We start from the raw sequence: 27,342 nt of genomic DNA, 5'->3' as shown, positions 1-27,342 counted from the left end.
TGTTTCTTCTTGAGTCTTAGCAAGTTTTTCCAGCGATTTCTGTTAAGAATTCCAGCTTATTTATGTCAAAATATAAGCACTTTAAATTGCCACAAACGTGTACAGATTAGCTGAGCTCCCTGTTTATAAACACTTTTTAAAGTATTTCAAACTAATCTGAAATTTCAGGATGAATGAAATGCAACCTTTAACATTTGCTTATGTGAACTTCAACATAACTGGCTGCAAGTGTACAAACAAAGTGTGCTTGTACGTGCACTTCACTCAAATGCTAAAAGCAATTTCAACAGGGTACCAGTTTTAGGACAAAACAAACCTCCCCCATTAAGACCCTTTTATCATAATTTCATGATTTCAGGCGGTATTTAGAACATTCTGATGAGGTTTCTGTGTTAGTTTTAGCACTATGGCTGGCTTTTGTTTTAAATACAAGCTCAAGTGATTCCTTTGGATCACTGAATTAACTGGAATGAAAATACCACATAAGATTTGTAATATAAACTGGTGACCTTCATTTTAGAGAACTGGAGCTTGGGAAAGTAAAATGATACGCCTTCTGCTGAGGTTTGACTGTTTGATGAGTAGTTGATGATGAAGAGGTTAACTAAGGCAGACTAAGCGTGTAAGCTTTGAAAAGAATGTAGAATTTTCTTTTTTTTTTTAAGAAAGTATGCACTCTTTTTTTCTGAACAAGTCTGAGCTTAGTTTCATACTTCACACTATCATTCAGTAGCAACTTGAGATTACAAGTTTTATTAAAAATATAACAACATGGTGATGATGTTACTTAAAGTATCTGAAGATCTCTTAATCTTATATTACGTTAAATGGTTATGATATTGGCTACAGCGCAACTGCAGACAATGGAATTCTTATTAAAAACTCCAACGAGCTATTAATACATTTCTGTTGTGCTGTTAATAGCAGCTGTCTTGTTTAACCTGAAATGTTAATTGTAGCTCCCTCACCTGAGGTGGCAAGTACATTAATAAAGGTACATTTTGAGGTGTGCCTACATTCTTTTAATTCCTGATGGAGCCCTGAAAATTTCCCTGTTCTCATCCATTCCATTTACCAGAATTTGTCTGTGAAAGACTGGGCTTTGCTATAAGCTAGTCAGTATTTACTTCCCTGTGTCTGAGCTCCTGCTCTTTTGCTAGTGCACCTTTGCCTGCTATTTTTCCTGTCGTGTGTATTGTTGGCGTGTTTGCATGCTGTGTTTGCATGCCATCCAGATGAAGATAAGCACCTCTGTCTTTTATGTGCCAGTAGAGACTAGTTACAGGGAAGTGGGCTAGCCGTGACTGTGGTTCATTGCAATGGTTTTGTTTTTCTCCTATTTCAGTCTTTATTCAGGCACAGTTCTCCTTAATGAAGACAGATTTCTGACGTTCTGACAAAATCTTGCTAAATTGTGCTTTATTTTAAATTGGATTGCATTTTCCATACCTGGAGTTCAGAAATGCACATACTGAAACAGTTGCTGGGTTTTTTGGTTTCTTTTTTAAGGAGGGGGAAGAGAGGCCAGGGAGAGGAGAATCTATGTAATTGATCCCTTTCCAAGAATCTGACAATCATAGACAAAAATTAGTAAATCAAAAATACAGTTGTTGTGGCAAAGTTAATAAAGCAATTTTGGAATATTCTTTATCTTACATGTGGGTTTTTCGAGACTCTATATCTAGATATATTTTAGTCTAAATATAAGTTGATACAACATTCTGAAAGGCAGTAAGGAAACCTACTGTGTTGTTCCATTGTAATACAAATATTTAGGGGGAAAACAACTGTTGACCTTTCTGATAATTATGCAATTGTAGCATTGCACAAGTAGCTTAAACACAATATTATGATGTGAGAGGACAGACTTTATCTCTACAGCCTATAATTATTCCAACAGAGATACTGGGGAAAAGTCTTTGAAAAGTAAATATTTGTGGATGCAACAAACAAGTATGGAAAACATTCATCCTCTTTAATCTTCAGAGCAGTACGCTGCTGTATCATGCAGTCTGTTAAATCAGTTAATTCAGTCTCCTTGGTCTTGATGCATTTGAGGTGAAATCTTAAAGAATTAAAACTATGGACTGACTGTAATATTACTAATTTAATTCTTTTTTTTTTTTTTCCTGCTCTCTGCTTGGCTCTGGTCTTCACCCACAGGTGTCCACTGTTGGCTCTCAAAGGTTACTAAAATTTTAGCAGCTGCCTTGAAACAGAGCTACCTAAGCTTCACTTATTGTTGCTTCTTCCTGCGCCATACTGCACTGCTGCTTTTGCTCTTGCCTGCTTCAGAACACAATAAGAGATTTTCTTTTTTAAATACCTGCAATGAAACTTAGGCTAGAAGTATGCACCATTCTTTTGCTGCCTGTGTACTTGTTAATATCTGTGTACAGTATGCTTGTATTTATTCCATGGTATTTTCTTACCAACGCAAAGAAGAAAAAGGCTATGGCAAAGCGTTTAAAAGCTAAACCCATCTCGGACAAACCTGGAAGCCCCTACCGTTCTGTCACTCACCTTGACTCACTAGCAAACATAAACATTCCTGGAGCAGACACATTGGACAAGCTGTTTGACCATGCTTTAGCAAAGTTTGGGAAAAAGGACTGTCTTGGGACCAGAGAAATACTGAGTGAAGAAAATGAAATGCAACCAAATGGAAAAGTGTTCAAAAAGGTAAAGCTTACAATTTTGTATTTAATTCTGATTTGGTTTTAAGCTGCTTTGCATCTTGCTTCACCAGCAGAGGCCTCATTAGCGGTCTTCCTTAGTCTTCTCTTTATAGTATAAAATATCCAGTAGTTAAAGAATAACACGCTACCTGATGCACTATTTATTCTGCTTCAAGCAAAATGAAAGCACTTGCGGTGTTAGGCACCAACTCAAGTAAGCAGGTAGTGCTGTACCAACAGCTTCTTGTAATCACAGGTGTGTTTTCTTTTGTTCCCTGCCCCAGTTAATCTTAGGAAATTACAGATGGCTGTCCTACGAAGAAGTAAATCAGAAAGTGAGTCGCTTGGGGAGTGGACTGACTGCCCTGGGACTAACGCCGAAGAGTACTGTTGTCATATTCTGCGAGACCCGAGCAGAATGGATGGTTGCAGCTCTAGCCTGCTTCAAGTATAACTTTCCTCGTGAGTGCTGAGCTTGTTTGCTTTGAGTATATTTTAGAACCACTCTGCAGCACAGCTTTGCTGTTAAGAATTTTGAATGTTCCAATCATGTCACTAGTGGTATGAGAATTTAATAAACTTGCTCCGCATGTAGTCTGATTTTTGTAGGTTTCCAGCCTATTCTATGCATAGCAGAGATCACCGCAATTTACTTGCTCATACTTATGAGATTTTTCTTCTTGATTCTATTGTAGCAATATTTTAGGTATTAGAATAATGGAAAGGTACAGATACTACTCAGGTTTTATAAAATATTCTGAAGACTTGGTCTGGAGGAAATGCAACCACCATGGAATGTTTATAGCATTTCCTGTCTGTAATCTGTCTTCTGCATCTGACACATGAAATGGCTATTGGAAGAGAGAAGAACAGTAATCAAAATTATATGCTAGTCTGCGGGTTTTTTGGTAACACTTTTAAGTTGCTCAAGTTCGTTACCATGATGTATATGCTTTTTTTATTTATTTAAGCAGTCAAATGTATAATCTAACCTGAGGCATACAAACTTCTTGGTGAAGTAGCAAAGATTCCTAGAGAGTAATGTAACATTTCTCTCTTTTTGTCCTTTCTATATGATCCCTACTTCACAGGAACATTAACCTCCTTTAATGTTTCTTGGAGGTTAAATTTGAGACAGTAGCACAATATTAAAGGAAAGTACTTTTCTCGGTAGAAAAGGTGAACTCCTCAGTGCATGTGGGACACTTAATGTCATTTCTGTGACTGACTGGGGTTAAAAATAATCTAGCACCACGAATGCCATTCTGATTCCTTCACCTGATTTTCTGCCTTGCCCCCATCAATAATTTCATGGAAACAAGTGAAGTAGCTGACACAGTGGCTGCATAAGCTGGCACTGCAGCTGGAAGAGCTGCTTGTAGGAGTGCACAGCTCTAACCAGTGGTAGTGATGCTGAACACCGCAGGACACCTCTCCCCCTGCGGTCTGGTTGCAGAGAGCTCAGAGGAAGAACACGTTCTCAGTTGCTTACAGTGCAATTGCATTTTTGTTGAGTTTCAGTTGGTCTCTGTTCCACATAACTGTCCTCCTCATTCTGGAGATCACTTGTAGCATAACATCCTCATGTGGGAAAATTAAAAGGTGTTTGGTTTCCTAATTGGAAAATTCCCTGTTGAGCTCATTGCCCCTACCTCTCAGCCCCCTGCCCCCAGTAATGCACTGCAGTGAGCTACAAAGCATGAGCTTTTGTGTTTTGTATTATTTTAACTTTTCTTTTGTTCTCTCTCCCTTCCATGTAACAGTTGTTACATTGTATGCCACCCTCGGTGAAGAGGCAGTAACCTATGGTCTCAATGAATGCGGAGCATCGTATCTGATCACTAGTGCAGAACTTCTTGAGAGCAAACTTAAGGTAATTTGGCACCAGCTTTACCTGCTTACAAGCAATCCGACAGTCATTTTACAGCACAGTCAATGCTAACGGTTTCCTTTCTGTCCTGTAGGCTGCATTGCCACAAGTCTCCTGTCTTAAACATATAATTTATGTGGACAGTAAAACCATCAATAAATCTGAATACCCTGAAAATGTGGAGATTCATAGTATGCAGACAGTGGAAGAGCTGGGAGCCAAACCAGAAAACTGTAAGTGAAGCACTTCAGAGAACTGATTGAGCAATGTTAACAGTGAAATCAGATGTAGTCTAAGAGGGCTGGGTAGCAGTAAAAACAAACATGCAGGTCTCTAACAGGAAGGAAGTGGTAGATCACCAGTTCATCCTCTAGCTTCCTTTAAATAAGTGGATAATTTGTTTGATCCCTACTTAGTGTCCTGTACCTTGGTTCAGGTTTCAGGTATTTCAGGGTAAAACTTACTTTCTAAAATACAGCCAGAATAACCAACTCTAAGACTCTGCCTTTGTTTTAGGAAGTGACGTAGAATATGGTGCAGTGTTCTATTTTCTGCTACTCCTACCTTTTATTCATCTTATTTTTCACTATTTGTCCTAAGAGGAGAAAGCACTTGTGGATTTTTTGCTTATTGGCTTGGACATGTCTTTTTTCAGAACCTATCTGTGCCTTGGAAGCACCTTGAACTAGAGGAACAACCGTTACATAACCCTTGCTATGCTGGACAGCCAGGAGCAACCCTAACATTGTGTTTAAGGAAGGAAAAAGTCCAACCTCGTCTCTTTTCCTTAACTCTGTGGTCTGCACTTAGCCAGATTTTCTGTCTCCTGAAAAAGAGGAGATAAACTGGCAAAGGAGTTTTTTGCAGAGAAGTACACATTCATTACAACTGCTTATCTTTGATCAGCTTAAAGTCCTGATACAGACCAACAGTTACTGTTTCGTTTTGTTGTAGTTGTTTTGAAAAAACCCTCTGCTTCCCTTGCAGACACTTCTGTTGCCTCTCTAGCTCTGAAAGCCATGAAAGCCTGATGAAGTGACTTTCATCCTAAGAATAAGTGCCAAGGGATTAAAACAAAAATCAAAAGCCAACTGTTTTAAGTTTAAGCTGCTTGTTAGTGGAAAAGCAGTAAAATAGTCTTCTCAGCTCCGTAACCCTGGCTTTGGAAGAGTAACTGACAGAAAAGCTGACTCACGGCTTTTTGTTTGTTTTCAATCTGTTGTTTCTCACCAATATTTCTCCCCTTCACTGCCTTTGACAGACTTACCTGATCTTCAGCAGGCTTTTTCTATGAAAGTTGCAGACAGCTATAAAATGTAATGGTAAAAGTGCCACCCAGATTGTGTAGATGCCCCAGTACTGGTTACTGCTTTGGAAATCTGCCTTCCCTCACATCTTCTTAAAAGGAGACCACAACTCTCTTCATCACTCCCTTCTGCAACCATGACTGACAACTTAGCAGTACATTGCGCTTGCCATTCCTGAAGTATCTGTTTCACACTGGTTGACTACCGAAATTTTCCCACTGGTTAATTACAGAAATAAAAATTTAGAAAGTATTAATGCAGTTTTTCTTTTGCATTTTGCAGCAAGCATTCCACCAAGCAGACCTGTTCCTACAGACTTGGCTTTAGTAATGTACACCAGTGGCTCTACGGGGAGACCTAAAGGAGTGATGATGCAGCACAAAAACTTGATAGCTGGAATGACAGGACAATGCGAGAGAATACCTGGGCTGGGGTAAGAAACACTTCGGTGTCGTGTGTGTGCAGAGGTAAAACAGAACCTCCAAAAGTGCCTACATTTATAGAAAGCCTGTTGCTGGCACCAGGTGGTAGCAAGCTCCTTGATTTCACTGTGAGCCCACTAATCTTTAATTTATAAGAAGTAGGTCTTGTGTTTGTGAACCTACTCTGATCTTCTATATCTTGTCCCACATGCTTTTCCTACTCTACCTTTTTGTTTTCCTCTCACCTTTAGCTACAGGTGTGTGATGGATTTTGCACTTTTTTTATACATTAAAAGACATCATCAGATAAAGAAATTCCTCATTTAGTCAAAGTCAGGAAACTTTTTTTGCTAGATGTTTTCAGGCAGCTAGAATCACTTCAGGAAGTATGCCAAAGCCTGCCACTTCCATTTATTTAGAGAGTCCACTGCTGGATGGATAATACACATACTGCAGAATCTCTTCAAGTATACTCCACTGAAATGAGGACAGAAATAATAAATTGCTTTGATTATAGTATAGCCAATTGCAAAAAAAAATCATTAATATTTTGAAGAAATTCTTCATGAATGTGGATGTCTTTGTTATTGCATTCACAAAGAATTTAATAGCTAAAATAACCTATGTTAAACTCCTTTCCTGGTAAGATATAAAAACACTTCTGACCTGATGCTGAAAGCTTCTGTAAAGTAACAGCTCTAAGGTTCTTCCTGAGAAATCTCTGCGTTTCCTGAAATAAGCCTCTGTAAGTCAGTGATCAGCTCTTCACTAATTTGTTTTAGAAGGAGATGCTATGACATAAGGATCTGTAAATCATTGGTGATTCTTTTAAAATACTGATTTCATTCTTGATTTGGTACTGGGAATGAAACCTCCCACAAGGAGAAATGGCAATGGAGCAGCACTAAGGAAACTTTGAGTTTCCTAGAAAACAAGGCAGACCCTGTAATCCATACTGATTTCACTAAGGTAGGATTTTACCAATTTAGTTGTTAAACTGTTTTAAAATCACACCTTTCTTGCATACAGAAGAAAAAGCCTCACTTGTGATCCAAGTTTAAAAAAACAACAAAACAAACCTAAATACAGCATAAAACAATTACGCAGTATTTTCAGTCCATTTGTGCATCACTGTTAATTAGATAATCCTTTCCTTTACTAGACCGAAGGATACTTACATTGGTTATTTGCCCCTGGCCCATGTATTGGAATTGACAGCAGAAATTTCTTGCATCACTTACGGCTGCAGGATTGGATATTCCTCTCCACTTACACTATCGGATCAGGTGAGGAGGGGAAAAAGCAAAAGCAAAGTTAAGCTTTCACAGTCTACATTCTTCTTGATTAGCTATTCTCTTCCAGTAAAGAAATGTTGATGTATATGGTATACTTCCGAAATATTTTTTTTTTTCAGAAAATGATGCAAATTAACATTCCTGGTAGAACTACAGCTGCAGGTCACACCATATAAATGTTTAAATAAACTTTTGCTTTTTTGATACTTAAGAAATCTAAAAGCCTAATAAATGTAGCATTATCTTTTGGAATATCAGGATATGAACGGCTATTAATATACTAACTGAACATAAGACTGCTTAAAGTGATTTTCAGTTTTCAGTCTTATCAGTTCTTTACCTCATTATCATAACTCTTCTATTTAGCTTTTTGCCTTATTCCATTTACCAATTAAGATAAATAAGAGCAAATTAAGCTAGAAAATAAAGCTTCCGCACATTTTGCTCGTATAGAGACTGTTTTAGACAAAAACCAACCAACCAAAAAAATCAACACACAAACCAACAACAGAAGCACACCACACCACAAAACACTCCTGGAGTTAAATGGAGGAGAGTGCAAGAACTAGAGGGAGGAAACAGAAGAAAAAGTTATACAAGGTGGACTTGCTTTACCCAGTTGGACTTATAAAACATTTGATATTTTGGTTGAAATCACTGTTAATCAGTACTTTTTCCAATCATGATGGAAAACAATATACATTTTAAGCAGGAAATGTTATATGGAGTGAAAGGGGAAGAGATATAAACAAATTATGTTACCGTGTCTCCCTCCGTTTTTGTCTTTCTTTGAAGAGCTGCCTGGTTTTCAGCTTCATAAATTAACATTTTCTCCTTATTACAGTCAAGTAAAATTAAGAAAGGAAGCAAAGGAGACTGTACTGTACTTAAGCCTACACTGATGGCAGCTGTGCCTGTAAGTATGCAGACGCATGTATGTTTAGCAAAAATGGTGCCTTCTGCCTTGTTCATGTTAGCATGCCTGTCTACCAAGGTTTTTTTCCTTTTTTGTGTGTGTAAGGCAAGGAAGTAGAATATAGAAATCCCAGTTGGCATTGCCTGAGTTGGAGAACTGCAAACGAGCACAAGAATATACCTATGTTTAGGCCAAGACCTTTTTTGATCCAAAACTGGAAATGTTTTTTTAGTAGTTTTTCAAGTGATGTTTTACTGGGCTTATTGAAGCAACAACAGGCCACAGAAGGTCTTTGGCATTCCCAGTCTGAAGGTTCATTTTGCACAAGGAGAGAGCAGCATGGATTTGTCAAAGATTGAGGCTTTAAACAGACCAGCTTTTGGCAGAGATACACAACTTGGCAAGTTAAGCTCTGCTGTTGCAGCTGTCAGGGTGCTTGCTTTTAGCTGCTTTGCCTGCAAGCAAAGTCTCATGCTGTTCTCAGTGTAAGCAGGCCCCTGTTTAGTCTCCTCATATAAGAAAAAAATGATCCAGAGACTGCAACTGTTGTTTCTGCAGCCTTTAGGTGACCAGGCTTCTCTATTCCCAAAGGTCTTGGTGCTATCAAAAAAAAAAAAACAACCAACCAACCAAACAAAAAAAACACCCCACAAATATTTGCTTCTTTCTGCTGCAAAAAGCTTCCATTTGTGCCCTGAAGACACATTTCCCTCTTTTATGGTTATATCACAGCTGTAGCTCAGAAAACCAGTAGCATTAGCTTCTGCCGCACTGGCAGGTGGGGTTGGGGGAGGAGGATTTGGTCTTAATTAGGAACATGGAGTTTTGATTGATCATGGATTTGGTTGTTCTGCAGACTCCTTTGTGAGTAGCCAAAAGTTTTAGAATCAATTACTAACTTGCTATTTTTAAAATATTAATAATATACATAGGTTACATCTTTTTCTTAGTAATTCACGGAGTGAAAATGAATCACTTACAGCCTCAACTTTTTGTAAAAAATAGCCATTTAAATTTATTTCTTAGGGAAAACTGAACTGTTAGACTGCTAGTAAAAAGTGTAAATTTAAAATATAAACATAATCCCTTTTTGGAAGGAATGTAAAAATGTGTATGGGCCAGAAAAAAACAAACAAAATAAACTTGCAGACAAGTTCGTGTCTGCAATTAACTGCAGACCTGTGAAATGCTAACAGTGCTAGTGCTGAACCCTGCCTAAATGTCTTGATTCCAGAGACTTACTATCATAAAAGATCCAGACTCCAACAATCTATAGTAGAGAGGAAACCCCTTCAGAAAGTCCTAGTAGGAACACAACTAATATTGCCTGAGAAATATTTTGATTCCCAGCTGTATTGTCTTGTTTTTATCATCAAAATATGATAACATCACCAGTAATTAGAATGCATAAGGAACAAAAAAGAAAATTATAACAGAATCCAGAGGCACAAATATTCCTAAGTATTGAATTGAGTCAGAAAGTTGCAATAGCTGTTAGTTCTGGCCTTTATGATGCTGCATACCTTGTCATGCCATTGCAGTATTTCCAAAAAGTTGCCATGAATTCTGGTAATGAATTTAAGATACCTATCTGGCTTTTGGAAATTCTCTTGGAAAAGGAAGTGATGAAATGAAATTTCTTACTTCATTCCCTTGTGCTTACCAGTTGCCATGAATAAAGCACAGCTTCAGGACTCCTAGGCATGATTCATCTTCCATGGCATATACAAAGCTTAAGCAGAGAGATTTAGCTAAACTTGAAGTCAAGGTTTTGTAAATCAGTTTGTCATGCTTTGGGTACAGATTAAGGTGTTCTTGGTAAAATTTGCTGTTTCATTGTTTACATTATTACATTATGACATTACCCAAGATATGTTGCTGGGGTGACAGAGAGGACATCTTTAGAACAAGGGGTGGGAAGTATTTTAAATGAAATCTGAGGTTTAGAAAGCAGTTTGCAGAAAAGGAACTATGAATTACTGCAGTATGTCTGAAGATCCACAGTGGCTACTCACTCACTTGCCCTTAACTTATATATATACCTCATTCAAGGCAAGTTTGCTAAAATAAGCTATAAACTGCAGCGTGAGGGTTCTTCCTCTTAAGTGATACTGTTTTGAGGAGATCTAAGCAAGTGGAGAAAAGTGAAGATAAGTCACCGCTTTTTGTACTGCGTTTTCAACACTTCATTCCACCCATTTCAAACAGCTCCAAGCCAGTGGTCTATAAATTGACTGACTGATCACACATTAGAAGCATTAGAGTTAAGCACTGCTTAAACAATGATGCAGGTATTTTCATTCTTGTATTTTTTTTTTTTAATTGTTATTTGTAGCATGAAAATTGCAAATAGTAGTCTATGTGGTAATCTTCCTTGCTCTTTTGAACACTGTAGGAAATAATGGACCGAATTTATAAAAATGTCATGAGCAAAGTTCAAGAGATGAACTACATTCAGAGAACTCTGTTCAAGATAGGCTATGACTACAAATTAGAACAAATCAAAAGGGGATATGATGCACCTCTGTGTAACATGTAAGTATCGATCATGGTCAAACTGTACTTTTTCCATTGTGACTCGGTAACAATCTAAAAGAATAATCATCTGAACTATCTGATGTAAGAATTCTATTGCAACATGCAAATATGATCTAATAACTAAACCAAAATAATTCAGGTTCTTACAGGAGACAGGGAGGAGACGTTTACTGGCAATCACAGAATATCCTGGGTTGGAAGGGACCCACGGGGATCATCTAGTCCAGCCCTTGGCTCCACACAGGAATCAGACCCTATCCTAGCCCTCCTTTAGATGCCGTCTAATAGCTTTATGTCCTTCTGATGTTGCATTGCCCAAACGTGCACACGGTGCTGGAGGTGAGGCTGCCCCAGATGATCCCTGCCCTCGCCCAGCTAGCCAGGCCGTGCTTGAGGCACTCCAGGTAGGGGTGGCCCCTATGGCTGCCAGGGCACGCTGAGGCCTCGCATTCAGAATGCCCAGGGTCCTTTCTGCAGGGCTGCTCTCCAGCCTCAGAAGGACTAATCTTCAGAACAGGTGACTAGGTAAATCCATTCATTGGATTTCCTTTTTTGTTATTGATAGAATCTAATGTCTATTTAGGTAGCATATAGGAATTCTGCCATCTTGAAGTGTTACACAGGAGGTAAGGTTTTTGATTACCCCTGCTGTCCACTAATGTCCATGAATGATTAAGTTATTTTTAAGGTGTTTCAGGTAGGAAGAATGATTGTCTCTTATTTCTTTTATAAAAGTGATGTGAATGAATGATCCTTAAATACTTTTTCCTTCCTTTCAAGGCTGTTGTTTAAGAAAGTCAAGGCACTACTAGGAGGGAATGTCCGCATGATGCTTTCTGGGGGAGCACCACTTTCGCCTCAAACACAAAGATTCATGAACATCTGTTTTTGCTGTCCTGTTGGTCAAGGCTATGGATTAACGGAAACATGTGGAGCAGGAACAATTACAGAAGGTAGTTAAACAATTCTGGGAATACATTATATATGTATTTATTTATTTTTTAAGGTTAAAGTCAGAATAGTGGTAGCTCTTATCTCAAGTTACTTTATTGCAGTTAAGCTGTCTTCCTATCTATGGTTTGAGTTTATATTTCAACATGAAAAAATCTTTGTGTTCTTCCTTGTTTTTTCCCTAAGTTGCTGATTATAGCACTGGCAGAGTTGGAGCTCCTCTTATTTGCTGTGAAATAAGACTGAGAGACTGGCAAGAAGGTGAGCATTAAGTGTTTTGACTTCAAAGCAACTAATTTAATCGCTGCTTAGCTATTTTCCTTGCCTATCTGCTTGGCTAGGTATCGCATACGAAGTAACTGCTCTTAACCTTTGACAGTAGCTGTTACTCTGTGTGCATGCTTTAACCTGAAGTTTCAAAACATTTTGTTGGCAGTAGAATACATGACCTGAAAATAATAGTGTGCGGATTTCTGTTTTCTTTCCAGGGGGCTATACTAATAGAGACAAGCCTAATCCTAGAGGAGAAATAATAATTGGTGGACCTAATGTCTCAATGGGCTATTTTAAAAATGAAGAGAAAACAACAGAAGATTTCTCCATTGATGAGAATGGTCAGAGGTGGTTTTGTACTGGAGATATAGGAGAATTTCATCCAGATGGGTGTCTGCAGATCATAGGTTGGCCTCACTTTTTGCTATCTTAATCTACTGCAAGGTCTTGACTGAACAGAATTGTAAGCATGTTATTAATCCTGTTGGCTTTGACAGGCCTTGTCTTACTCAAGGTTACCTGCTTGCAAAATCACACTATAAAACACATTCCCAAAAGTCTCCACAATTATAAGAAAATTTTGGAAGTGGTGTTGTTTCATATAATGTTAGTACTATTTAAATTCAGCACACAAGCTTTGATGAGTAAATGTAAGATTAATATTTTGGTATTCATTGCAAAGCTTTGAAATCACAATCTCCATAACTTCTATACATGTTTTGCGACAAGAAGTGTAGCGCTACCTAAACTTCTTTACAGAAGCCTTTATAAAGTTTCCAGAATACGTTTATGGCATTAGCCTTTTTATAATTTGAGTAAAATGCTTTAACTCCTTTTAATTCACCTTTACATGGCATGGCACAGAATACATATGTAGTGGCTTTGTAAATGAGTGTGGAAGTGCAGAAGTGTAAATGGAGTACGTTTTTTTTTCTCCTTCTTTCCCTTCAACTCCTAGATCGTAAAAAAGACTTGGTAAAGCTACAAGCAGGAGAATATGTGTCTCTGGGCAAAGTAGAGGCAGCTCTGAAGAACTGTCCGTTGATTGACAATATCTGTGCTTATGCCAAAAGGTAAGACTAGTTTTACTGTTTAGAGGTAATTTAGGGTAAACATGAAATGCAAGAAGCTCCGACCCTTTGATATACTTTTCTATTGATATACTACAAGTGTGAGCTATAAAGAGCATCTCTGAAGTAGCACAGGCTCCCAGATTCCCCCGAACTGGGCTTTTTTGTTGGTATTTCTCCTATTGTAATTCATTTCAGCTTCATCCCATCTCCTCCCCAAACAGGTATAGTTTAGCATGTACTTGGGCCTTCTGTCAGAATAACAGAGAAAAGTTACTTGGACATTTTGCACCTGGTCTAAAGCTCTCTGAGTTTTGGAAATAGCCTGGGTGTCTCCTTCCACCTGCTTATACATACTACATGAAGGGAAACTGCAGAGAACTACTTAAGCACCAGATGCAGTTGGGAAGCTAAATTATGCTATAATTTTGCACATTAAGTATGATACTGATCAAACTTAACCACTTAACTTAGAACCTGACCTTTGATGGTCAGAAGTTGTGAAAACCTAACATACAAGGAAAACTCTGGGGGAATAAGTGCATTTCAAAAAGCACTGTGGATCTGTGTATATAACATCAAGTAAGCATTTTACTCCTTGAAATGGAATCTTTCATGTTTTAATCTTTTTTTCCTTCCTTCTCTTGCCATCCTGTGGTAGTGACCAGTCTTATGTGATCAGTTTTGTGGTTCCTAATCAGAAGAAGCTGACTGCGTTAGCTGAGCAGAAAGGTGTAAGTGGAACCTGGGTAGATATTTGTAACAATCCTGCAATGGAAGCTGAAATACTGCGAGAAATTAAAGAAGTGGCAGACAAGAGTAAGTAAAGTGGCATAGTGTGTTAGCCATCTCATGGTGCTTGTCCAGCAGAAGTTTTCAGCTATCCTTACTAACTTCTCTTCTTTCTGCCTGTTGATTCTGCCTTTACCAAAACTTAGAAGAGTTTTATCACAGACAAACACCACATCAAATTCATCCCTGTTATGCCAGGAATTTACTACTTTTTTTTTTTCCCTCAAGAAAATACAGACTTTTAAAAACTAATTTCTAAATTAACCTGTCTATAGACAGGTTGCTTATTTAATGCAGTTAAAGTAAGAACCTAAGGGGCTGTCAGTTTGGAGGGAATGTTACAAGACACTTGCTGGTAAGAAAATTAGCTAAGCAAGATCTCTAAGCTTTTTTCTGTGCAACTGTGTGTCCTACAGCTTTGAACCACCATGACCCTTATGTTTGTATTGGCTTAAAGCCTACTATTCCTTGCTACAGTGCAAGTGAATGATCAAAAGCCTCATCAATTTGTAGATCTATAACTTGAGCTTAAACATGCTAATGTTATTCCATCGTGAACTAGGTAATTATCCTTCATATAGATTTGTTATTCAAAGTCTCTGCTTATACCTTTTTTACTTTCTAGGCAGTCATTACTATTTAGATGCAGTTTTTTTTTTGTTTTTTTTTTTTCCAAAAGTACTTTAGAGACAATCCTGATTTTTAGTAGAGCATAACGCACCTTCATCATGAGCAGGCATGTAACTAAGTAGGATGAAACAGGACCTTCCGATACCTGTTTGAAGTTCAAAAGACAGAGCTCCAGGGAACAGACATCCCAACTGCCCTGTATTTGCTGCCACCTAGAGGCTGTGCTGCCACAAGTTGTCCTAGAAATTCAGCTACAAGACTGAGTGGGTCCTCTTGCAGGCCTACACGCAGAACCTGATAGCAAAGCCCATCAAGCAGTGCACATGCAGCAGCTCCCTACCATGTTCCTGATGCAGGGGAGGCACTGTAGCAGCTCCGCACCTCCTCCCTTACTCACCCCTCTTCAACCTGGGCAAGAGATAGGAGTAGCTTGTGGTTTTAATGATGCTGTGTGCGTGCACCAAGTGTCTGGTTCCAGCTTGAAGGGAGAGTAAGTGACTACTGTGACAAAAATACAGAGAAGCCCCTTCATTTTGAACCCTAAACAATCTCTTAGGAAATAAAAGTATGGGGAAGAATTGCTCAAGCACAGAAGGTATAGAAGTAAATACGCAGTACATCTAACCAACCTGAGTTAATACAGTTGTTACTGTGTTCCTATGATAGTGATCTAACTCGGCATATTCTCTTGTGACAGTAGTCAGATCTTCAGGCTACAAACTCCTTTGTTGCAAGCTTTAGATTTTTACACTCTCAGATCCAATACAAGCTAAATACAGTAAGTTATTAGAATATTTGTACACTAATCAGCACTGAGCTTTGGTACACAATTAAGTTTGCTTGTGTACCTTCTTTAAGGTTACTCCATCAATAGGACACCATATTACACAAGTTTTAGAGTGCTTGCCTTAAGTTTTTAGGTAGAGTGAATGTTTCATTTGACAACATTACACTTTTGTTTCTTTTTGTCCCTGCAGTGAAATTAGAAAGGTTTGAAATACCCATCAAAGTACGATTAAGCCCTGAACCATGGACCCCAGAGACTGGGTTAGTAACAGATGCTTTCAAGTTGAAACGGAAAGAACTGAAGAACCATTACCTCAATGACATTGAAAGAATGTATGGAGGCAAATAAACAAGTTCTGTTGACTAGACGGTTGTGCAGAAGGTTCCTTCTCATGCCTTGATTTTGGATGTCTTTGTATAGAGTAGGTATCACATGGATCCAGAAAATACACCAAATGGATGAATGTTTCTTATAATCTCTAATGAGAGCAAAGATCTTAGACTCCAAATTCATAATTACTAGCAGAAAACCTTAATGTGCTTCAGTTTCATGTCATCATTTCCAGTTTTGAGACAGACATAATTATGTGAAGCAGTATGGACAGATAATGTTATTCTTATTGTTTCTCTAGCATATTCAGACTGCTTGCAATTTCTCCCTAATTGACTGTGAAGTCTGATGTACATTTCAAAGAGAAACATTAATAGAATTTTGACGATTCTATCATAGTAAGATACTTAGTGGGGACAAAAAGTGTATTTAAAGCTTAACTGTCTCCATTTAAAATAAAAACAAGAAAACAACATGGGTCAAGAACTTGCTAGAGACCACTAGTAATGTACTGCTTGAGAATGGATGGATTCTTCTGCACCTCAGTTATCTTCAGTATTTACAGTGCCTAAAAGAAAATATGAAGTATACTTACTGAAATAAAGGTGAACTGAAAAGCCTTCTAAAAACAAGTTATTTGAAAGTTTTGCTCAAGAGCATTGAATCAACTATTTCAAATTTCAGCTCACCAAATACATCTTTTATTTGCCACCACGTTTTAATTCAAGCAGAGCTTTCACATTAGGACATACAGCATTTAAAAACAAGAAACAAAGACTTGCCTTGCTGCAGGAGGTTCTGATGAGAAAACATCAGCTGAATGCAGAATGCAAAACTTGCATCCTGACTGGCAAACGATGAAATTGATGGGCAGTTGTCTCTAAGCAGATTTGAAACTCTGTTGATTTTTTTTTTGAGGGGGCCTGATCCTCTGGACCTTCACATAGATGTGAGTAATGGTACAAGTTATCTCTGTGTAATTTACAGGATCAGAATATAAATATCTATGTTACAGAAAGGTATTTCTGTTCACCTTTTACAATATGGTAACCAAAACAAGACAACCAGGAAACAACAGTAGTTTCTCCACGTAGTTTTATTTTACTTACGGGAAAGTATGCAGTGGCTGGGGAAATCTTTGTTTTAAGGGACTTGTTAACAGGGACAAATCACTCTATATAGAGATTCATTATAAAAATGTTCTTTTATTAACTGGAAATTGTAGATGTGCTGAAGTGAGATGTTATAACTTAATAATAGTTTATCATTTTGTGTGCAGCATCCTGTACTGTGTCTCTTTTGACTTGTTAGTACCTGAGCTCCTGCATCCCTGCTAGCTCTTTACACTTGAACCGTAAATGCTGTAAAAAGTGGAGGCTCTTGATACTGTTCTACTTTGCACTTTTCTTAATCATTTTATATATGTTGCATACATTTTGTACAGGTGTGGCTCAACTGCTATATATGACAAATTAATTTTAAAGTATTTATAGATTTCTTCTATTCATAATGTGTTGTGTATATGATGGTTAAAAAGGAAAATTATTTGTTATTGTCACTGTACAGAAAGTAAAAGATTTTGTACGATGCTGCCCTTTAACGTACTAGCTTGCAATTTCAGGGCAAGTTTTTATTTTCTCGCATGTATGTGTATTTTTTTTTTCCTCCAGCTCAAACTGCTTTTGGCTAAAATACATCATGGCTATATACTGGTCAACCAAACTGCCCCTTTTCCTTGGGACCAACTTGAAAGTTCTCCATGCTTAGCTTCTCTGGCCAGTCCAGAACACTGCCAGTCCATCTTCCAAGAACGCTGAAGGGGAAAGGGAACGCTGAAGGGTGCCCTTCCTGCACCTAGTTGTGCATGGAATTAGAACAGTCACCAAAAGAAACCAAAAACCAGCTTTTTCTAATATTCCTAATTACATTAAGAATATTAGAATACAGAGCATATATATAAAGACACATACATCGGTTTATGACAACAGAATTACTTTCTGTATCATTAGCACCTTTTCAAGTGACTCAGTCCTGGACCTATGTCACCAACTTTTCCATGGTTAAAATCAGTCGCTGTTAAATAATGGTTAGACAGCCTGTTAGCATCACAGAAGTGTTTAAGTGTGTAAGGAAGTTACTTGCACTTGGACCTGTCCGCAAGTTGTATGATTTTCTTTTAAACCATGAATGTATTTATATGAAATGTATTTTATCTAGACTCTGGGTACCCTCTGTGTCTTGGCTGACTGAGAATTGCTATTTTCAGTATATATATATACACACACATTTCAAAAATGGAATACAGTTGAAATGGTTAAAGAAGTTGTGTTCTGGAAGGTCTTTATGTATTGCATGTTATTTCCAGTTACTGTTCAGCACCTCCCATTCTCTCTGCAGCTGAGCAAACCTTCACAAAATCAACGTACTACAAAGGCTGAAAACAAGCGTAGGGCAGGCTTAGTTTATCTTTTAAGAAACTGAATGCAGATATGCTGCAAAAGTATTCAATACACATCAGCTTTTCAAGCATTTTTGGAGAAGGGATAAAAAATGGAGGGGTAACAACGGGCTTACTTCAAATGTACTGTAGAGTTTACTTGCAAATTATTACATTCACACTTTTTGGTAAGAATGTCATCCTTATTTTTAATTAATTGTAAATCCTTTTGTGATAGAACTCGTAGAGAAGTAAGGAACAGTATGTGTGAGAATGTCACTCTCATTAGAAGGAATTAGGATGCAGATGACGTGACAGGATATGGCTTCAAAACCATTACCTGACATACCCAGTGCTTAACTGAAAGGACAGGCGATGTGGGACTGAAGACTGAGAAAGCAGTCCATTTGTTCAACCTGAAGGTTCCAGAGAAATGAAAACAACTGCGAGCTCTCCAAAAAAACAGTTTGAAGTCATCTTCACAAGATTGAGAAACGAGTTCAAAAAGAAAGGAAGGGCCCAGTTCAGGCACAGATGGTATTTAGTTTCTCTACTTTCAAAAACATAGGGTATCTACAGACAGACAGAGTATAGCAACAGTCACAGGGGGGCTTGAAAGCTTCATCTACAAAGAAAGGCTGAAGAAGTTGAGTTTAGCTGGCCTGAACAGGAGTGGCCCATAACAAGTTCCGATTAACCTTCAGCTGCATATGGCTTTGTTGCCCTAACAAAGGCACAAAAGAGCTGTCTCCAGTGGAAAAGGTTTACAAAAAAAGTCTATACACTAAGGGACATATTGAGAAAAACACCACAACTTTTAAACAAATCCTTTATTCAAGGAGGAACTTGAGGTTGCTCAAGGTCACCGTCACTGAAAGTCCCTAGAGCATCAGAATGAAAGGCTACACGAGCACCTTTCAAGGACAGCTTTGACACTGATCCGTGGGTAGGGGCTGGGGGAAGTGATTCACTTCCTCTAGATAACGCAACACTAACATTGCACGTAACAGGCGGCTGGCCTAAATGCTTGCAAGGGAGAAAAGTATAAACAGAGAAAGGAACAAGTTAGTCCCATAAGAGTAGGTTATGTGGGGTTTCGCAAACCCTGTGTAATTTGGTGCCCAGTACAACACCAGAAGGCTTTGAGAGTAACAAGGAGCAGAGAACCTCCCGGGTAAGCCAGCACGAGGACCTGCAGCTCCTGTCTAGCGAGGACCTGCAGCTCCTGTCTAGCGCTTCGGGGCTGCATACAGAGTAGACAAGTTGAGAACGGGGTCATTAGTCAGTCCCCAGTCAGAACAAAACCAAAACAGCCACCCTCCCACCTCCCAGACTGTTAGCTTTGAGTAACTAGAGTGCAAAAGGTAAGTTCTGGTTATTGCAAAATTCCCTGAGCCTGCCTACTGGCTAAGCACCATTTACATATGAGTAAATCAGCTTCCCTTTTGGAGGGTAACATTTAAGCATCAGAAGGTCAAAACAAAACAAAACAAAAAATGGTGCTTCTTTTGCATGAAGTACCACAAAGATGATTTACAAAATGCAATCAACAAAACTTGCAGTTGCTGCTTGCAGGAATGCTGAAGAGCGGACTCACCAGGTGTTTGACAGTAGTGTGAAGTTACCAGGAACAAACAAATCTCATTTCCAGTTAATTCACTGCTGCTGCAAAGTGGGACATTGATAGGCTTGTTTTTAACCCGATAGGATTACATGAGCCATAGAGGAGCAGCACTGACCATACTAAAAACCACACTTCTTGTTGGGCCGTCATTGTCACCTCATTTGACTTGGGTGAGTTCTGACAGAGGCGGGGTGCTGGATTTCTCTGCACCATTGCTTTGCTACTGGGAGCTGTACACCTAGAATCATGCTACTCCTTTACTGGGGAAGAGATATCTGGAAGAAAATCAGACCTGTTTTGTTGGATATTGACCAAAAAGTGTTTCAACAAAGCACACACCTGATTACCATAGGTAATTTGTCCAAAACTGTGTTTAGTTTGAAGTGTGCAGTCTTGACATTAGGCCAGTGCTAACTAAATTAAACAAAGACAGCTCAGGGGCACACTGGTCCTCAGCCCACACCTATGCATTTAAAGAAGGGAAAAAAAAACAAGAAACCACCCCAACAACAAAACAACACAAAACAAAAACTAGATTTTTTTTCCACCTGTTCTCCCATTTTGAAACACCACCACCACCAGGTTTCTGTTGAGCTTATTTAAGAATAAAATAAGCCCAGCTACATTTTGGGTGAGTCCCCACACTGTTCCAGCACTTCACAAGAGTCCCAGCCCCAGGAGGTGTTGCTGAGGTTTTTGTTTGTTTTAAACAACGTGGTATTTAACCTAAACCTTTCCTGTTGGATATGGATCAGTTTATTACTTACGGTGCTCCCCCAGGGAGTGAACACAAAGAATAGGATCACTGTTCTCTCCAGCTGCCTGCCCTACTTTACTTTTTGTCTTTCAAGTCTAAGCAAACCCAACCTCTCCTGATGAGCCTGCTTTTACAAACTTTAACCAGGGTCATTAAAACAGGGCCACACTGTCCCTGTTTGAAATACAATACCCACCCCAGCTGCCCTAGGCAGCTTAGGGGAATTACCCCCCAAAGCCCATCTGTAAGGTTGCTGCATTCCAAACACATTTCCCTCACATGCAGCAGCTGAGACCTGCCTTGTGCTTGGCTTGTGACTCCCCTTAACACGCTGCTTTTTTGCAGTAACGCTGCACAGCCGCCACTAACATGGCTGCACATCTGCTTTTCTGAAGCAGCACCCACAGGAAGGAGATAAAGTCCCAGAAATTAAAACCATTTTGCATTCCGATTTCATTCTTCAGAAGTCTGTAGCCCTTTTTGTCACACTGGTGTCATCTAAAGCCCAGTACACGCATTCTTCCTGGGCCAGGCTCTTTTCCTGGGACAGGGAACTATCTGGTACCATCAGGGAGGTTACACGTGGCAAGCTACAGTTTGCCCCTCCCTATAGTATGTTTCTGTCAGCATGAAAGATTTTCTTGCCATTTTTCCCCCATTTCCTTCCCGTGGGACATCGGCATCTCGGCCACTGACAACAGTCACACCACGATGTGATCATTGCTCATCTCACTGGTTTGGATTAAAAGACAACCCTACCCTAACACGGATTCGGCAACTTCAGTATTAGGGGCATTCCACATGACTTGTGTGAGGGCAGGCTTAGTCCTAAGAACTTCTGGACCAGATTTCCATCCTGCTGCTACTGTGGAGAATTACACCACCGCAGAGGATGGAAGGTGCACCTACTGCAAGGCTCGCAGCTGGGCCAGGAGAGCTGGTCAGCGGGCTTGGCAAGTGTGACAGAAGTGTTACAACGGCAGCTGGCAGCAAGCAGAGGGAAAACAGCACCCCAGTGCTGGGGGAGCAGCAGCAGTGCCATCTCCAGCCACCCACCTCGCCATCTGCTTCACATCCACACCCCCCTCCCGAAACCAGCACCAGCAGTCACAGCTGCACATCCAGATCCACGTGGGAAGCTGAGCTGGCTTTTAGAGTCCTTTTTTTGCCTTGTTAAAAACCTGCATCTCTGCTTTGAACGCTTACAGTAACACAATAACAATATTGTTCTGAAGGGCAGAAACGTGCAGGTGGTGACAGGGACTTCTTACGGAGCTCTGCAAACAAACACTACGCAACCCGAGCTTCACTTCTAACAAGTCAGTCTGACTCAGTTATAATCTACGTTCAGCCCACTAACAGTTACTGGCAAGTAGGGGCCTTACTTTGAAAGGTGCCAAGAAAATTGTTCAAGGCAACAAAAAACACTCTTTACTTCTGTTGTTCAGCCACCAATACACTTCCAGAAGGCCTTCCTTAGACAATGAAATGGCAAGATGCCTGCAAAGCACCTGAACCAAAAACTTTGTTCATAAGAGATATGACACACCACAATTACCCTTAAACCAGAGGATTTCTCTGTTATATTTTGCTAATGCAGAAACAAGAAACAACGAACCTTAACCCTTAGAGAAAAAAAGGATGGAGAATACATCATGGTAGAAACATCCCCATTTTACTAGTACTTATTCCTGGAGCAAGTTAAAAAGAGAGGCTTTAAGGAAAACCAGCTCCTCTCTGGCATTATGTCAGTGGGTCTGCATTTTCCCAAGTAGTTACAAAAAATCATGAAAGATCTTGCCACTGTACTTCAGGGAACTGAAGAGCAGGGGGTCTCAGCTCACACTGCTCTGAGCAGAACAGATTTTTCTTAGTTCCGTCACCATTCCCTGCTAAGGGGAGAGGGAGCCCAGCTGGTGCTCAGCAGTGCTCAGTGCTCTCACCTGCACAGGACCTGCTCCCAGGGGCACAGGCATGAGGATTGCTCGGCTGCTTTCTTTTTTTTTTCTTTCCCAGGCTGTACCTTTCAAACAGAATTAGATGATTTTATCCTTTCTGGCATACAAACGCGCGTCCCAATGAAGTTAGGCACCGTAAGGAAGCAGACCTAAAGGCTCTCTCCCCGCTCCCGATTGGAGCGAAGCTTGGAGCCATCCCAAAGGGCTGGCACGGCCCCGAGCCTCCGTGCACAAAGGCTGCGGCCAGCAGCTGCCGAGCGGAGGGGCTGAGCCGCGGGGCCCCGTTCCCATCCCGGCCATGAACTGCAGCGAGGCGCGGCGGCTGCAGGCGCTGCTGGGGTCGCTGCTGCGGGAGCTGCGCCGCGGCACCAACGGGAGCGCGGCGGCCGGCCAGGGCCCGGGGGGAGATGCCTCGCTGTACATCCTGCTCATCATGGTCTTCTACGGCTGCCTGGCCGGGGCGCTCATCCTGGCCTACACCCGCTCGCGGAAGCTGGAGTCCAAGCACGACCCCTACCACCTCTACATCGAGCGCGACTGGGGCCGCGGTGGCCCCGGGCAGCCGGCCGAGGAGGGCGGCCCCGCCGAGGAGCAGCGGCTGATGTGAGCGCCCAGAGCCTCGGGGAGGAAGGGGAGGAAGAGCCCAGCCTCGGGACCACTTCTGTCACTGTGCCGACCCGGGGCCCCTTCCCTCGCGTGGGGCTCCCCCAGCTCTTTGGGGTGGCCACCGCGCTCCTACACCGACCGCCTGCGGTACTGCGTGCCCGGAGCCCTCCCGTTTGTCGTCTGCAAAGCTTCGAGGTTTAAAGGTCTTCCTCCTCTTCCACCGCTTGTGCTCCCCCCCGAAGGCAGCGCTTCGGCAATGAAAAGCAGCTCTGCGATCACAGCCTCATCCCCTCCATCACGCCCCAGCCCGGGTGGTTACAGCAGGTACAAGGCTTTGCAAGGGTCAAGTCGCGTTCTGCTAAAGCAAGATGGGTTTGGGCTCGATGTGGAGGCGTTTGTTAAAACAAAACCAGCTCAGAGGTGAAGCTGTGCCCACGAGGAAGGCATCAGTACCTCCTGTAGGTGCTGTGCCTTTGCTGACACACAGTAAAGTGCTAAAGCCACTGGTAACTTCTCTCCACCAACCCAGAAACGTAATTCCAAATATATCTTTATCAAGTTAAATTTTTTTTTAACTTTATCAAGTCAAAATTTAGGATTACAACAAACAGTATTTGCACTTTATGAAGAAGTGAGGCAGATAACGGTTATTTTCAAAATTATGTGTATGTTCTAGCCTATCATTTCTTGTAGTTGTTGTTTCTCCCCCCTCCCCTTCAATAAAGCTTAACGAACAATCCCAAGGAACATGTACCTACACCCAGCCTGGTTACTTCAGCGTTACGATTTTATCCAAGGTGATATGTCATTAGATATCAAAGTGTATCCTGTGAATCCTAAACACCTTAATAATTAAAAAGTATGAGGTGGGTAGAAAATTCAAGCTCCATGAAAAACTTCAATGTGAGTACAGGCAATAGTGCTACATGCCAGCACTGTAACAGCAGATGGCACGTGAAAACTTCAGCTTGGCAAAGAAAATATAATAGTTAGCATTAGGTGAAAAAAGAATTTAAGAAAAAACAAATTGCCAATATTCTTAAAATCTCCAACTAAATTGTTAGACAACAGTAACAGTTCTAGTCAGCCACCTCCATCTACAAGGATTAAGAGCGTGCCTCTGGCAAATGAAACTGCCAGTTTTGATGTGGGCTGCAAAAAAAAAGGGCATGTGTCTGAAGTTACAGAAGCTGCCTACAGAACTTCTACATGGGGCTAACTACAACATGGTGCTAGTCATGGTAGAAGACTTTCTGTGAGGAATTCCTTCAATACAATAAAAATTTAAGCTGACTACAGCCATGGTTTCCCCCTATGAGGAGGATGGGCTAATTATACATATCCTTTTATATCACTCTGTCCCAGTGATTAGTTCTCTTTTTCTGCCCAAACACTGCCCACCAGCAGGACTCTGGCCTCTAAGAGGCATTACAAACTATTTGGAAACTACAGCGCTAACTGCTGCTGCTGAATTCAGCTAGGTAAGGCAAGAACAGGGCAAGGACTGTTATAGTTCTCTGAGTATGAGAGATCTGTACACATTAAACTTCAGTGCACTGAACACTAAATGTGTGCTTGAGACGTTTCACGTAGTATCAGCCAGTTACTGCTTCCACTGTTCCATCCTACAGGCAGCTCAGGAAGAGTTGTCCTCCCAACCCCTCCCAGTCAGCATCCAACACATACAACAAAGTACGTTCTCCACAACCCACCTGCTTCTCCTCTCCTCCCCAGATACGAAGTGTGTGCAATATGCTGTATTTAGATTCTACCTAAAAAAAAAAAAAGGGCTGCCCTGGCAAAAAGTTTCATTACACATTTCACAAATAGGAAAGGCACAAAACCTCCTGCCAAGTAACTAACAAAACATCTAATTATCTGCTGTTCTATCTGTACCTTTCAATACCTGCAAGAACCATAAGGTCTCGGTGAACTGTAGCAATCTGTAATTTACATCAGTCCATCTATTCTGCCTTACAGTTACAGTTCAACCAGATGTTTAACTAAGGTAACACCATCATGCATCAACTGCAGCTTATGCTGGAACAAGATACATACCCCATAGATATGCTTAAATACATCTACAAACACTTAAACATACAAATGCATTTGCCTGTATACATGTGTTTATTCAGTTCACACATTTTGATATTCATGGTGACTGGCAGGTATTTTTTCAGAAGCCTACTGGCTTTGAGAAAGCGTGGAGGACAAGTGTAAGTGGCGGTGTTCCCAGATGTAGGGCAGAATGATTTCACCTGTTCTGCCTGCTTGCCTGCGTTAGGCCAGAAACCTCAGAATGATCTACATTATGTTCTAAAGATAGTGCCAATTTATTTTTTACTTCCTTTTACACCTCATTGTACTTTGTGGGTATGGTAAGTCTGCGACAAAATGAATATTGTATTTATTTCCTATACCCGTCTCACATCTGACCAGTCGCCTGGGAATAATAACCAGATGTGTCACCAGTGTGCTGCTATACAAATTGTAATTCCATTTGTGTTGCCATCAAGATGATGTGGAACCTGTGACTCGAAAGACAAAGTATTTTCAGTGGTTTTCAAAAATATTTTCAGTGTATTTCAAAATATCTTTTCTTACAGTTTATCTTTTGCCCACAAATGTACAGAACCATTTTTTGTTACAGTCCACATACTGTCTTAAATCCTATTACAAATGAAAGAGGAAAGCACACAGTGGGATCGTTATAGAGGAGCGTTAGGAGTCTTATTGGACTCTTATGGGAAAACAAAACCATAGACTTGAATGAAAACCTCAGTTCCTTGACGTCTCCCCAGTGAAAGCAGTCTTCACGGAGTTCAGCTGGGAACAGACACCCTATCAAACCAGGTTAGACTGCCTTGGCAAGCAGCACTGCTTCAGGACTGGAAGAAGCAGAACAAAAACTAGCCTGTCCGAGTAGTGAGATTTCAGTCCATTAGAAATTCTGGCTTCCTAAATCAATTCAGTGACACTGAAGAACTCACAATGCACTTATAGATCATTCCATCCAGATGAGTCTAAAGATGTATAAAGGGTGCATTGAGTTCCTCAGTAAAGCATACTTCAAACACTCAGAACCCAGGAACACACTCCAGTTTGACAGAAGGGTAAGTAACAGAGCAGGTAACACAAGTTCACATGAAGAGTTCACTCCCACTCTGTTGGTATGAACGGACACACCAAAATATTGGGACACCCAAGAGAAATTCACACTGTGGCATACGTAGACCTTGATGAGTATGAATCCCACCACCAGCATTCACATATTTTTGGTTTAATAAAATTAATAATTGTACGCTTGGAAAAACAGGGAAGCTCCAAACCCACTGGGAACAAGCTGAATTAGCTCTTAAGAATATAAAAAATAGCCACCAAAATGTAACACACTTTTTAAATCGGTACCATATTGCTAAGGTACCTGTATTACTGATGTAAAGTGAAATGCCAATTTAGTCTCCACAACCCATTCAATCACTGGACACAAAAGATAAGGAAATGGATTAATTGATCTTATTAAAGCCAGCTGAGCTATTTATTTAGAAGACTATCAATACCTTTTTCAGTTATGGTCAGAAAAGAAAAGCTTGTTTAGAAAGACTTAACTATTCTTTTCTTCAGCCCCGGGGAGATATTGCAAGAGCAATTTCTAGATTCACTTTTATCATACAAGCAAAAATATCTTGTGTTTTAGCTCTGACTGTGATTTGTGTTTCCCAGCACTCCTAAGCCTTTATACTTTATCAGCTGTCAGAGCCTTTGTCAGAGTAATTACAAAAAAAGACTGCTTTTGAAGCCTCACTAAAATCTACACCTTAAAACACAGCAAGAACATTACAATATAGTTGCCATTACTTGCTTCTAGACCACAGTTCTAGGTCAATGCCCATTTCCAGATAGACAAGGCCCTCACATTACCATTCTCTTTCCATTACTAGCAACTGTTGGATAGCAGTCTAAATGTCAGTACAGTTTATAGGACAGAAATAGCAAATTGAGACTGTTACTTTAGCCAGTTCAACACCTTTTACTGCTTCACAGTGCCCTTGGTGAGGCATTTGCTATAGAATTACCCGTTATTCCAAATATTTTTTTTAC

General features: G+C 40.3%; 2 protein-coding genes across 18 annotated transcripts in view; one reads left to right on the top strand and one right to left on the bottom strand.

Moving 5' to 3' along the window:
* Nucleotides 1-15,894, top strand: part of ACSL4 (acyl-CoA synthetase long chain family member 4) — a 36,920-nt gene extending 21,026 nt beyond the window's left edge. For 6 of the 15 annotated variants that reach the window (XM_068697121.1, XM_068697119.1, XM_068697118.1 and 3 more), the window contains 14 exons: nt 2,443-2,682; nt 2,963-3,140; nt 4,442-4,551; nt 4,643-4,781; nt 6,138-6,288; nt 7,440-7,563; nt 8,417-8,488; nt 10,884-11,023; nt 11,807-11,979; nt 12,164-12,238; nt 12,466-12,657; nt 13,209-13,323; nt 13,982-14,139; nt 15,720-15,894. In XM_068697121.1, the coding sequence (XP_068553222.1) occupies nt 2,455-2,682; nt 2,963-3,140; nt 4,442-4,551; nt 4,643-4,781; nt 6,138-6,288; nt 7,440-7,563; nt 8,417-8,488; nt 10,884-11,023; nt 11,807-11,979; nt 12,164-12,238; nt 12,466-12,657; nt 13,209-13,323; nt 13,982-14,139; nt 15,720-15,877 (2,013 nt within the window). In that variant the 5' untranslated portion in view covers nt 2,443-2,454 and the 3' untranslated portion in view covers nt 15,878-15,894. Of the gene's footprint in view, nt 1-2,163; nt 2,683-2,962; nt 3,141-4,441; nt 4,552-4,642; nt 4,782-6,137; nt 6,289-7,439; nt 7,564-8,416; nt 8,489-10,883; nt 11,024-11,806; nt 11,980-12,163; nt 12,239-12,465; nt 12,658-13,208; nt 13,324-13,981; nt 14,140-15,719 lie in introns of those variants that run through there. The other 9 variants (XM_068697114.1, XM_068697113.1, XM_068697112.1 and 6 more) reach the window with 3 other exon arrangements.
* The window catches only part of NXT2 (nuclear transport factor 2 like export factor 2), an 80,589-nt gene that overhangs the window by 45,873 nt on the left and 7,374 nt on the right, over nt 1-27,342 (bottom strand). The gene's annotated exons all lie outside the window — the stretch shown is intronic.

This window comes from Anas acuta, chromosome 13 (assembly GCF_963932015.1).
Source record: "Anas acuta chromosome 13, bAnaAcu1.1, whole genome shotgun sequence".
Classification (NCBI taxonomy): Eukaryota; Metazoa; Chordata; class Aves; order Anseriformes; family Anatidae; genus Anas; species Anas acuta.
Note: the sequence above shows the minus strand (reverse complement) of the source record. Positions and strands in the feature narration are given on the sequence as shown.